This window comes from Delphinus delphis, chromosome 15 (assembly GCF_949987515.2).
Source record: "Delphinus delphis chromosome 15, mDelDel1.2, whole genome shotgun sequence".
Lineage (NCBI taxonomy): Eukaryota > Metazoa > Chordata > Mammalia > Artiodactyla > Delphinidae > Delphinus > Delphinus delphis.
In genome coordinates, this window is record NC_082697.1 from 1,316,436 (window position 1) to 1,329,907 (window position 13,472).

The 13,472-nt window shown below is 64.9% G+C and overlaps 1 protein-coding gene across 1 annotated transcript; it reads left to right on the top strand.

Annotated features, from left to right (window-relative positions):
* The first annotated feature begins 2,077 nt into the window (after positions 1-2,077).
* On the top strand, positions 2,078-13,099 carry GATA5 (GATA binding protein 5). The gene is made up of 7 exons (XM_060032624.1): positions 2,078-2,152; positions 2,505-3,069; positions 4,328-4,503; positions 11,047-11,172; positions 11,616-11,703; positions 12,029-12,156; positions 12,479-13,099. Exons 2-7 carry the CDS (start codon positions 2,526-2,528, stop codon positions 12,632-12,634), a joined length of 1,218 nt encoding a protein of 405 aa, XP_059888607.1. The 5' UTR covers positions 2,078-2,152; positions 2,505-2,525; the 3' UTR covers positions 12,635-13,099.
* The last annotated feature ends 373 nt before the right edge of the window (positions 13,100-13,472 follow it).

A 13,472-nucleotide genomic window follows, 5' to 3' on the forward strand; every position in this document is an offset into this window, starting at 1 on the left:
CCTCGTTTACTAGCTGTGTGACCTTGGGCAGGTTAGCTAACTTCTCTGTGCCTTGTTTCCCCATTTGTAACAGGAATAATAACAACACCCTGTACCTCATACGACTGGTGTGAGACTCAAACGGAAACATCACAGGGCAAGGCACAGCACCCACCTGACGCTGGGTCTCCCATTCAGGACGTTACCGGATTTATGCCAAGCGAAAAACGCAAGTCCCTCCCCCTCCCCTCCCCCACAGCCCCAACAGGCCCCAGGTTTGCTGTGGATCTTCCATGTTTCCTTGGATCTTTTTTTTTTTGAGTGGAGGGGTGTCTCGACCCCCATCGAGCTGAGACTCCCTTTTACACTTCTCCTCACCCCTGGTGCTGGCGGGGCATCTTCCGGTGTCGTTCCAATTCTCCGTACCCTGGGCTCTGAGGACCGCGGAGGCAGTGCGGGTTCTACCGACTTCGCGGTGCCGCGGCCTCGGCGCCGGTTCTGCTGACGGACCTCGCTGGTGAGACCGCAGTCTTGAGCGCGCGGGAGCCCGAGGCACAGCCAGGTGCCAGGACCCTGAGCTCCCGGGGACCTCTCTCTGCTCTCCTGGGGCCCCGCCCACTACGAAAGAGAGAAAGCCGAGATCCACTGGCGGGGTCTGCAGGGGGGAGGGCGGGGAGGGGCCGCTTCGACCCCCGAGGGGAGAACATGGGGAGCAGGTAACCATGGGAGACCATCGCGGCAGCGTGGACCCGGGGCTCTGATGGCGGGGGAGGGCCTGGGAGCAGTGGGTAAAGGGGATATTTAAGACTCCTACTCCCTCTCCCAATGGCACACTGCCAAGACTTGTGATGAGTCCAGAGCCCTCCTGGAAACTTCCGCGGGGTCCCCAGCCCAGGGTGAGAGTGGGGGCCTTGCCTGCCACACTCCAGGGGCCCTGGGTGGCCCGATGTGCACCCCGAGTTACAGTCTGGTGCCGGAGCACATGGAGAGGAGCGAGTGCCAGGCCTCCCCACCCCTCCGCAAGGTGAAAGTGCCCTGGCACTCGTGGAGTCGCCCTGGCCCCAGTCAGCGTCCCTGGACCTACGAGAAGGGACTCCAGGGACGGCCTATTTCTGCCAACGAAAAACAATCATTGCCCCAAGCACAGCAGACAAGGTTCCTCTGGTGAGCCCTGCTCCCACCCAGCCTGGGCGCCCAGCGCCTGCTCTTCTGTGGGGAGGCTTGGGTCATCAGTCAGCGAAGCTGCTCAGGTGGCCCGTCTCACCAAGGTGCTGGCACCAGCGGGCCCACCCAGGGAGCGCCAGGAGCCACCTCCAGACCCACCCATCCCACATTTCTGGTGCCTGGAGGAGACTCTTTGGGAATCCCCCAAAGCGAAAGGCCCACCTAGGGGTGGAGGCGAGAAGCTGGGCAGGGACCTTGTGGAAAGGAAGTGCACCCAGATGGAGGCTGCCCACCCAACCTGGCCCCCCGAGCTGGGAATGAGTGCGGCAGCTGCCCTGCTCGGTAAGAAACTGAGGAAACCGTGGGACTCCCCCTGGACTTCGCGGGGGCAGTGGCCACGGTACAGCGGTTTGAGTTCAGGGAAACGAAGCCAAGCAGTCCCTTTGGAAGCAGGACCCCTGCTCTGGGCCCCAGACCAGGGGCGCACTGGGGGGTCTTTACCACTGTGTCCGTGATGGCGAGGCCACGTTCATGGACTCATCCACAGACGGCACCGCACACTACGCCAGCCTTAGCGGAAGCCTGGAACTGGCGGAGGGAGGGCCGTGGATGTGCGAAAACCCCAAACAAATTTAGAGAAGTCTTCGCGCTGGACTGCTCTGGGGCACCAAGCACCCGGCTGGTTCGTGCCGCCCGCGCTGGCCGGGACTCGGCGTTGGGCGCCCCGCGCCGTGCTTCCAGTCGCCTTTCCCGCAGAGCCCCGCGCGCCCAGCCGGATCCCGTCACGTGGCGACGCGGCCGCAGCCCCGGAGCTGACCCCGAGGGGAGGGCCCCGGGAGGGAAGGGGTGGTGCGGCGGGGGCGGGCCGGGGCGGGGCGGCCCGGAGGGGCGGCCGGAGCACCGGGATTCCCTGCGGAACCGCGCGGACCCCGGCTCCCAGTCTCCAGCCCGCCTGTCGCCGCCTGCCGCGCCCGCGCCCTCTGCACCCTCCGGTCCTCACGACCAGCCAGTGAGTACCCAGCTGGGCCTGGCCGCGCGCCCCTCCCCAGCCCGGCGCCTTCTCCCAGCGCCCAGACCCTGCGTCCTGCGGACCTGCCGGGTTTCTCCTTCTCAGCGCCCACCGTGCCCACCCGGGAACCTCCGAAGCCCCGGCTGTGGAGGAGGTGAGCTCGACGTTCCCGCTGCACCCGGGATGCCCCATGAGCCGCTCCGAGCCGCCCCCGCCCCCTGCCGTCTGTCCCTGCAGGTTCCAGGACCCGCCCCAAGAACCGCCGGGCTGGGGAGCGAGGAGCGCGGCCTGAGCGACAGCACCTGCGGGGCACAGTGGCCGTGACCTCGACACCCGTCCCTCTTCCCTGCAGGTCAAGGCCGCGCCAGGGAAGATGTACCAGAGCCTGGCGCTGGCCCCGAGCCCCAGCCAAGCCGCCTACGCGGATTCGGGGGCCTTTCTGCACAGCCCGGGCGCCGGCTCCCCGGTGTTCGTGCCGCCGGCGCGCGTCCCCTCCATGCTGCCCTACCTGCCGGCGTGTGAGCCGGGCCCGCGGGCTCCCGCGATCGCCGGGCATCCCGGCTGGGCGCAGGCAGCCGCGGCGGACTCGTCGGCGTTCGGCTCCCGCAGCCCGCACCCGCCGGCCGCTCCGCCGCCCGGGGCCACCGCCTTCCCCTTTGCGCACAGCACCCCGGGACCTGGCGGCGGCGGCGGCGCAGGGGCCCGGGACGGCGGCGCCTTTCAGGGTGCGATGCTGGCTCGCGAGCAGTACCCGGCCCCGCTCGGGCGGCCCGTGGGCTCCTCGTACCCCACCGCGTACCCGGCCTACGTGAGCACCGAGGTGGCCCCGTCTTGGACCTCTGGACCCTTGGACGGCAGCGTCCTGCACAGCCTACAGGGCCGCCCGGCTGGCCTCCCGGGCCACAGAGCCACCTTCGGTGAGTGCGGGACTGGGAGGTGGCTCCACTGACTGGGGTCCTGGGTGCTGGCCGTACTGGGGTGCAAACCCGCACCCTACGAAATGCACCCCCCAGAGTCAGGGCTTTCCCAGCCGGGTCCGACACCAGCATGGGGCAGGCCCAGAACGCCCGGGACCTGTAAACCTGGACGGAACGCAGCGGCTGCCCCCCCCCAGATGAAAACCCCGTCCTGAGTTTCTTTTTACACACCTCGATATTTCTACTTTTCATCCATCCGAACCCAATATTCTGGGATCGAGCCATTTAGAGCCTACGTTAAACGTTTTTATGAAAAGTTTTGGAAATGATTATTTTTTAAAGCTCAGAATACCGGTTTATCTAAGTAAACCACCACATTCATCTCTGTTCTAGAATGTTTATGTATTCTAATTTGAGACCCAGTTGCAATCGCTCTCCAGAGTATAAATTTGAGTAATCGGACTCCAGGCCCTTAAAGCGGAGAGTTGCTCCCCTTCCCTCCCTCCCTCCTGAGTCGAGGGCGCCACCGGCTCTTTCTCACCCCACCCTCAAAACTGAGGGCCACGCCTTCTTTTGCTGCCCAGTCTTTTAGCCTACACCCCGCCCCCAGCCCCTCAGCGCAGGAAGCGGGATCCACTTGGCCCGGCCGCCAGGGCGCCCCACGCCTGGCGCCCACCCCTGGCCAGGCGATGATTGATCCCCGCCCCGCCCCCACCCGGCGCCCAAGTGTCTCCAGCGCCTGGCCAGGTCTGGAGGGGGCCAGGAGTCCTCGCCCCAGCAGCTCAAGTGGGAGGACAGTGCTGAGACCGCGCAGGCTGACAGTGAAGGCACCGCGGTCCTCGTGGGATCCCGCGATCCGATTCGGCCTCACTGCCACTGCCCGCCCTCCAGATCGACCCACTTTGCGGAGGACAAGGCCCTCGTCCTCTGCCAGTGCAGATGCTCCTGCCTCCCCAGCGAATTAAACTTTCCAATGCTGGCGCTGGATCCTGTTCAGCGTGGGGCAATTCCCTGTCACCTGCCCCGAGGTTGGATTTATTCACCCTACCCCCACCTTTTAAAGCAGCCCTGAGGAGCGATGGAGACCTGGCACGAACTTTGCAGTATGTAAACTTAAACTTAAGAAAGAAAGTTAAAGTAGATTTTGAAGCAAAGTAAAATAAAGGCACAAAAAGGAAGGGAAGGAGAAGGTGCTGTGGACATGGCGGCTCCCAGGAAGGGGCAGAGCCTCACCCAGCAGCCACCCGCCTTCCCGCAGCGGCCGACCTCCTGGAGGAGTTCCCCGGCGAGGGGCGCGAGTGTGTCAACTGTGGGGCCCTGTCCACACCGCTGTGGCGCCGGGACGGCACCGGCCACTACCTGTGCAACGCCTGCGGTCTCTACCACAAGATGAACGGCGTCAACCGGCCCCTCACACGGCCGCAGAAGCGCCTGGTGAGTGCGGGCAGCCACAGGGCAGGAGGGGGCCGTGCTCCTGCGGCCACGGCCGGGGCGCCAGTGGGGCCCCAGGAGGCCCGGGAGGGGTGGCAGCGCCCGGTCCACTGTCATGGGCCCCCTGGTCTGGGGGTCACGCGCCCACACTGTCTGCAGGGTCTCCCAGAAGAACCCGGCTGTCCCAAGCTCGGCCCTGAACCTCCTGGGCAGGGGCTCAGCCCTGCTGCTGCAAGGGGCTTTGGGCTGGCCAGGTCGGGGGGGCGCAGAGAGGCAAGGTGACCTGACCCCAGGGAGGGGACTGGAGGGGAAGGTGGCTGCTGAATGCTGGCTTTGTCGGAGGACATTGAATGTTACGGGGCCTGGACCCTGGGCCCGCTGCCTCTGATACCGCGAGGATGGGACGAGACCAGGTCTGTGGTTGTTCCCTGGGCGAAACTTGTTTTCACTTTTGGTTTCTTCTGCTGTATGGCTGGGTAGCGAGTAAGGGACTGGGAGCCCGACTTCTCCCCCCAGCAGGGCAGAGTCCCAGAAGCAGCATAAAGGTTTCAGGTTCCTTTGTTCTCTACCATTTCACAGGCAAATTTTGATGCTCAAGTAATTTTGCAGATAAGTGGCAGGGCCTGCCGATGTCGGCCAGCTGTCCGGTCAGCGAGGCTGCGGTGGCTCCCGGTTCCGGGTCCGGGCAGGGTTGTGTTTCTGGGCTGATGCTGGTGTGAGCCCTGTAGGGCCAGGCGGCTGGTTCTGGTGTGTCGGGCCCCGAGGAGTATGGAAGGGCTTTCCGTGGCTGACACTGTGGGATGGCCGTGCCGTGGCTGCTGGCCTGGGCCGCGGGGCGGTCGCGTGCTGGCCTGGGCCGCGGGGCGGTCGCGTGCTGGCCTGGGCCGCGGGGCGGTCGCGTGCTGGCCTGGGCCGCGGGGCGGTCGCGTGCTGGCCTGGGCCGCGGGGCGGTCGCGTGCTGGCCTGGGCCGCGGGGCGGTCGCGTGCTGGCCTTTACTGGAAATTCGAAGGCCCAGCTACGGCAGCGCTGGGGCCAGACGCTTTGGGGCCCCAAACTGGGCAGGAAGCAGGACTGACTCGGTCGGGCAGCTTGAAGGCAGCCGCTGTTCCTCTTCCTCTGACCTGGCCTGGCATTTGGGGCTCTGCGGCTCCCCCAGCCTCCCTCTACCCATGCTGTGCCTCTGAGAGTCCACATCACCCCAAGTCTTGTCTCTGCCCCTGTGATCATGCCCCCAGCCCCAGGCGCGCTGCACCGGCCTGTTGTCTGGTGTGGCCTCAGGGAAGGGGAAACTGAGGCCAAGGGACAGGGTCCTGGGGGCTGCGTGCGACCCAGACCTGACCCCGAGCAGCAGGCCGGTCCCCTCCTCTGGCTCCCTGCACTGTCCCCGGGCCAAGCCCTAAACTGGGTGCCAAGGATACACTGCTGAACGGGAGATGCAGGGCTCCCTGTCTCTACCCACACCCCTCTCGGGGCTCAACTCCCAGCAGAAAATTCCTGACCTTGGGGGTGGGCGGGCCAGGGCCACCATCTCCACCCTGAGGTGTTTACCGTCACATCAGCCGGATGACCACCCGGGGCTCCGAGACACTGAGTGACTTCCCTGGGCATGCAGCCCGCTGGCGGCCAGCCCTGGGCTCGGACCAGGACTGTGGCCTCAGGCTCCCACGAGGGCCCCACTCAGGCTGAGACCCTGCTCCTGCCCTGGGTCTTCTTGCCCAGGCCCCTGTGAGATGAATTCAGGGACTGCCCCCTTGCCTGCTGGGAAGGTCAATTAGACGGCGTGTGCAGAGCACTTGGACGGCGTGGCCGGTGTGGGAGGGCCGGGGTCGGCCACTTGGCCTGGCGAGGCCCGTTTCGTAGTCTGAGGACGTGGGGTATTTAGCTTTGGGGGGCCCCCAGGGTGAGGGATCCCTGCGCACCTGCTTGTCTCCCCGAGGCCTCGGGATCGGCCCGGTCCTGGACACCCCCGAGTCCAGGCCCACCTGGATCTGATTGTAGAACATGCCAAGGAAGCGTTTGCCTAGTGGGGCTGGGCCCGGGGGATTTCTCAGGGCCCCTCTGCTCCCTGTCTCTCCTGAGCAGCATCCTGGGGGGTCCTCTGACTGGCTGCGGGGTGCCCACCTGTCACTCAGGGCAGGCGGCCCCGCGGCTTGCCCGGTGGCTGGTCCTGGCGGGGCCAGGCTCGCTGTGAAAACCCTGAGATTCTTGGAGTCCTGAGACCAGAGCCCGGGCCGCGTGCTCCTGGCCATGGGGGCTGGGCCGGCCACCCCAGACCTGCCCCCGCTCCAGTGCCTCGCCCTCCCTCGCGTGCGGGCAGAAGTGACGCCCCAGGAGGGGCCCCTCCGGGAAGAACTGATCCTCCCCTCTTGCAAATAATTCCAAACGTCCTAGAAGCGTGTCACCAAGGATACAGGAACGTGACGATAGCAAGCGTGCGCCCCCCTCCCGGTAGGAACCTGTCTTTTTTACCCTTTGCCTCCCGTGTGCGTCCTCGGTCACAGGCTGGGGGGTTACACCTTTGACCCGAGGCTTCCATCAGTGTAGACGAGCAGGGAGGGTGGTCCTGTCCCTGTGGCCAGGGGCTCTACGAGCGCCCCTCGGCCCGGCCTGACCCCAAAACGTTGGAGCCCAGCAGCCAGGGTCCGCGGACGGCAGGCCTGTTAGCCCGAGGCCGGTTCTGACGCCAGCTCCGGGACGTGGCCGGTGCCACGGAGGGCCCAGCATCCTTCGAAGGCTCACCGACCCGGGTGCTCCTTCCTGCACAGCCCGCCTCACAGACTTGTGTCCTCAGCACGCTGTGCCCCGAGCAACGCCAGGCTCCCACCGTCCATCAGGTTAAGTGTCCCCACGTCTCCCCTGCCAAGAGCACCCAGAGGACCCGTTTGAAACGGGAGCATCTCTGCGGCTCCACCACCTGCAACCTTTACTTTCCCAGCCGCGTCGCCGCCCTCTGCTCTCCCATGCCCCCGCCTCTCCGCCAGCCCCCCACCCAGCTCTGCGCTGCCCACCGCCCTGATTCCCCTGGTGTCCGGATGCTCGCGGAGCCTGGAGCTCAGGCTGGCTCTGCTGCTGGCTTTGAAGTTGCACTTCTTTTGAAAAGAACAGACCAAAAAAGAAAAACAAAACGAAACCTGGAGAGGCCTGGCAGTTAAGGGCCCTGAGAGTGGCCGGGCCTGGCGGTCTGTCCCGACCGCGAGCGAGGAAGGACAGAGGGAGGCTCCGGGCATCCAGGGGGTGCGAGCAGCCCCGGGGACGTGGCCGCTGAGTGTGTTCAGCCCAGAAAGGAGGTTCTGTCCCCTCCGGGGCCACCCCCGCACCTCCGGCCCCTCACTCTCTGAGCCTCAGTTCCCCCCGTAAAACGCAGGCAGCTGAGGGGATGGAAGAAGATACAGGAGCGAGCACTGCGAGAATTTTTTCAAGGTCATTCTTTTTTCCCATTTTCTTGATTTTAATTTAATTTCTAGTTTCTCGATTTTAATTTATGCTCGCTGGAGAGAGGTTCAAATGTGGCTTCCAGATTCCCCCGCACCCCCAGGGTCTGGGTGATCGGTTCACACCACCTGGGCTTGTGTCCTGCCTACACGCGGTCCAGCTGCTGTAGCTTCTCCCCAGGCCCCACAGCGGTGTATGTACCTCCACTGCTTCCGCAATGCACGGGCGACCGTGGGGGACGCTTGGGGTGCACGCGTGTCTGCGCTCGTGCCCACGTGTGTGCAGCCTTGCGGGCGTGCTGTTGGAAACAGTGCTGACGTGAAGCCTTCGCGTGGGTCTCTTTACACCCTTGCGGGAGTGTTTTGGTAGGAAGGATTTTAGTAGGAAGTGGCCTGACGGCCGGCCAAGGAGACAGCATTCCTGTGATTCCTACAAGAATGATGCTAAAATTTGGGGGGAATGTGAGATGGCAATGTGAACTCGAAGGGAGCAGCTGTTGGTAAAAGACCCTGAGGGTCCCAGCTGGATTGGGAGGAGGGGCCTCAGGCCATGGTCCCCTCCTTGGTCTGAAGGCACAGCTGGAGTTGGGGACCGCGATGGGGCCCAAGAAGGTAGGTTAGGGTCACCAGATAAAATACAGAATGCACAGTTAGATGTGAATTTCAGATAAACAATGAATAGCGTTTTAGAATAATTATGTCCCAAATGTTGCATAGGGCGTACTTACACAAAATATTTGCGGCTCATCTGAAATTCACATCTAGCTGGGCATCCTGTTTGTTTGTTTGTTTGCTAAATCTGGGAACCCTGGGGAGGTCCCAAGGCCTCCTCCCGCCTTAGGAAGATGGATGGACTGGGGGTCAGGGGATCCTGGGCCGGGGCAGGCAGCAGGGCTGGGAGTGGGCTCCGGGAGAGCAGGGGGCCTCCACGTGGACACAGCTCCCGGCAGCCAAGAGGCAGATGGAAAGGAGAGAAGGGAGCAGAGCGGGGGAGACTCGAACTGTGTCCAGTAAAAGCAGCTGCTTTCTAGACAAGATCAGGATGTGGCCGCCGTCTTCCCAGGGAGGCCCTCCGGCTGGGGGCCTGCTTGACCCCAGGGCCAGGGCTCCTGCCTCAGAGTGTGTCCCACCATCCGTCCCTTCCGCTTCTGCTGGGCCTGGGCCAGCCGCCAGCTCTCTCCATTCCAGCAGGTGCACAGGTCCCACCCCTAGGAACCCTGGGGAGACCACTGGAGGTGCGGGCCAGACTGGGCAGCAGCCGCCACACAGCCGTGGCCTAGAGGCCGCCGGCCAGAGCGAGCATGGGGTCTCCCCAGCCAGGCCGGGAGCTCCTGCCCTGCCCTCCCTCTGGAGCCTCCAAGGCCTCATCCCTTCCTTGTCTTGTGGCCCTTTTGTTCCGGATCCTGGGGCAGAGTCCTGCCTGGAGACCGAAGGCCGAGGCTTAGATTAAACAGGGCGCAATTCCCTGGAGCCTCTGGCGGCAGCCTGGCCCTGGGGGAGGGGAGGGCGAGGAGGCGTTTCCAGCTCTGCGTTTTCTTGGGAACGGCTGGTGCCGGCGGGGCGGGGTGGGGGGGGTGTTTCCAGACGGGCCCCACTCTCCCTCCCGGGCCAGTCACAGGGAGAGCCTGTGCCCTCGAACGGCTGACAGCCTGGGGGAAGGGGGTGGGCATGAGACAGTCGGCAAGGCTGGCAGCTCCGTCAGTGCAGAAGGAAGGACCTCAGAGATGGCAGACAGACGGGGCAACTGAGGCTGCCCTGGAGAGCTCAGCCCTACCCCGGGACAGATTCCTTTGGGGGCTTCTGTCGTCCATCTTGCTTTTGGTGGTCCTCTGGCTGGTCCTGGGCTGGAGAGTACTGAGGACAGAACACACGTCCTTGGGACGATTTTGAGTGTGGAGTCTCACGGGCTTCTGTCCTTGTGCCCCGGGGCGCCACTGAAACACCGTGGCGGATGTGACTTGGTCTGACCCCGGCTGCCACGGGGACCCTGCATCACTGCGGTCCGGGCGAGGGGGCAGGGGACTGGACCAGGCAGGGGCTGTGCAAATGAAAGAAAAGGTCAGATGGATTCAGGGCATCTGAGGGCAGGGGCTGGGGAGGGGTGTGCCCCCTGCAGGCTGTGCTGGGGGGTGAGGGAGGGGCTTTGGGCCTGAGGTGCCTTGTGGGGCCCTGGGCAGCAGAGAGCATCTGGAGCTCCCAGACTGCAGGGGACAGGACCCCATGCACACACCGAAATGGGAGTCGGGCAGAATCCTTGCCTGGGAGCGAGGGACTGGGCTGTGGGAGCTCGAGGACCTTGAGCTGGTGGGAGGACCGGGGTCAGGCCTCCGACGGCTGCTTTCCAGCCAGCCAGCCAGCTCGGCACAGCCCCTGGACCCCCAGGCTCATTAGGCCCCGACTCCTGGGTGGGCACTGTCTGGGTCCCCACTGGGCCCCCACGTGCAGGGAGGTTTGGGGACCCTGGTTGGATACGGACCTGGAAGGTCGGCCTCTGGAAGGTTCTGGAAGGGCCGTCTTGCCCCAGTATTAAACATGTGAGCAGCAAGGCAGGGGTGGGCATCAGGGACCCGCGGCCCACAGTCCGGTGCAGGTGCTGAGCTGAGCACGGGCTCGAGCCCCAAGTCTTGGGAGGCAAGGCCCAGAGGGACCAGCAGGCCCCCTGGATGTTCAGCCCGGGACCGGACCCGAGGGCGGCCCTATGACTCCTAGGGCTGCTGCTGCACCACAGAAATACGGGGCTAAGGCCCAGCGTTGGTTAAAAAGAGGCCGCAACAGACGCCCAGCGGCCTGTCTGTGCTGGGCTCTTCACAAGATCCTGACCCCACAAGAGGCCTGTGGCAGGTCTACTGTCACCCCCATTTTACTGATAGGGAAGCTGAGGCCCAGAAGGGTGAAGTGACCTGTCCCAGGGCTAGCAGGGCACCAGGTCGCGGCTCCGAGGAATCCCGGGCAGGCCTCAGGACCTTAGCGCCCAAAGGCCTTCTCACCCAGCCCCACACGGCCCCACGCCCCGAGCCCAGCGTCCATCCCTCCCGCCCCGGTGCACCTGCCCCGCTGAGCCGAGCGGCAGGGCCCCAGCCCCGAGCCCTGCTCACCCCAGCCTCCTGCCCACAGTCGTCCTCACGCCGGGCCGGTCTCTGCTGCACCAACTGCGGCACCACCAGCACGACGCTCTGGCGGCGCAGCGCGGACGGCGAGCCGGTGTGCAACGCCTGCGGGCTCTACGCGAAGCTGCACGGGGTGAGCGGGGCCCTCCCTGGCCCGAGGAGGGGCTGGGGGGGGCGGGGGGCGGGGCTGGGGGGGCCTGGGCTGAGCGTGTACGCCTGTGCACACGTGGCCCCACTGCCTGCACGGGCCCACGTGTTACGGTTAGGCCCGTGGTACAGATGGGCTCACAGAGGCTGTAGCATCACTGTGGCTTCCCCGCAGCCATTCAGCCGGGGGCAGAGGCTGGACACCCCCAGAGCCCTCCTGGCCCCCCGGCTCCCGGAGGCTGGGGTGGGACGGGCTTCTCCCCACCAGGCCTGGACGAAAGTGCCAAGCCCGGGGGTAGCAGCTCCCCAAACAGGGCCGCAGGAGTGACCAGCTCTGCAGGGCTGAGATCGGGGCAGGTGGCCATGCAAGAGGCCCCAGGGGTGAGCTCGGACGGGGAGCAGCCGTCCACGTCCTGCCAACCCCACCAGGTACCGCGGCCCCTGGCGATGAAGAAGGAAAGCATCCAGACCCGGAAACGGAAGCCGAAGAGCATCTCCAAGACCAAAGCCTCCTCAGGTCCACGGGCCAGGGCTGTGGGAGGCCGGGAGGAGCCCAGGCCCTCCAGTGAGGCACACCTTCTCCCTGTGGAGTCACTCTGAGTATCTCACATTCCACCATTAGAGATTCACATGTTTGGTGCAAGCATCATCGTCCTGAAGTGCACATACCCCGCATTGTCCTGGGATGGTCTGGTCTGGGGAGGGGCTGGGGTGGCGGGAGTTCACCCAGCAGTGGGGCAGGAGGTCCAGTGCAGGAAGCCACACCCAGCACCTCCAACCCCCTGCATGACCAAGGCAACCAGACCTGGCAGCTTCTGTAAATGCCCTGCCTTCCCTCCCAGGATCCACAGGGAGCACCACCGCCTCCCCGCAAGCCTCTGTCCCTGACCTGGAGATGTCAGCGGCCACTCTGAAACCGGAGCCCAGTCTGGCATCCCCTTCGTGCCCCGGGCCCAGCGTCACCTCCCAGGTAAGGAGGTCAGGGTGGGGTGGGGTGCCCAGAGCTGGCTCCCAGGCACCTCCTGGGGGACCCCTGGCACCCCACCCAGGTCAGGGCCCCCACGGGCCCCTGCCGGAAGCTTGGGGCCGGACACGCAGCTGGCCGCTGGTGCCAGGAGCTGACCTGTGGCCGACGCCGGCTGAGAGCCCCTGTTGATCCTCACAAGGGGTCCCCACCCCATTCCAGGGGCTGAGGAGGCCCCTTAGGGCAGATCGCCCTGTCGCAGGGCTCCCAACCTCAAGTGAGCCGGCCACTGTTCCCCAGTCTCATGGGTGCCGTGTCCTCCCTGCAGGCCTCCACACAGGTGGACGACACCCTGGCCCCCAGCCACTTGGAGTTCAAATTCGAGCCCGAGGACTTTGCCTTGCCTTCTGCAGCCCTGGGCCCCCAGGCCGGCCTCGGCGGGACCCTGCGCCAGGAGGCCTGGTGTGCGCTGGCCTTGGCCTAGGTCCCCGGGCCCCCGCCAGGACCCACCTCGCTACTTCTTCGCTCCAGCCCAGCAGAAAGACCGCCAGACCGGACGCTGGAAGAGACTGGAGCCAGCCGGACCTGGAGGCCTGTGCAGACGGCAGTTGGGCCCCAGAACAGGAGGAAGGCTGGTGGGAGAAGGGCTCGAGCCCCTCCCCGGACGGCAAGGGACCCCCAAATGTAGGGCAAGGCTCTGAACCCTACCAGCCACGGCTGACTGGGGCTCCCACCCCCACTTGACTTCTGTCCTCAAGGCTCGCCATCATCATGTTTACAGGTTGCAGCCGTTGGAAAAACCCCACCTTCCTGTTGTAAAACCAGGATCACAGGTGAAATCACTGAGGCCAGGCGGCTAACAGGGATGAGGAGGGCAGCCCGCTGGGGGCCTCCTGGCCTCGGGCCGTCCATTTCCCACATTCGACCATAGAGCCACGGCACGGAGACCTTGCCCTCCTCGGAGCACGGGATGGCCAGGGACAGATGTGCACGTCGCGCACTGTACCAGGACGCCACCCGGGGTGGGGGGGGGGGGCGTTCACATCATAGTCATCGTGGACTTTTATTTATTTGGACAGTTTTCCCAGACAGCAGTAAAGGGCCTTGTTCTGACTGAATCTGTGGATTGTAACCATTTCTGATGGGCAGAGTACCCGGGGCCCAGTTCTGACCCACACGGGCACTCTCGGGGCTGGTGGTTGGGTGACCACAGGTCCTGGCTCACCTGGGACTGCCCCAGCAGAATTAGCAATAACCCCCCTTTCGCGTACAAAGCCGTCCCCTCCCAGGGCTGGGTGATAAATTAGTTAGTCGGGGCACTG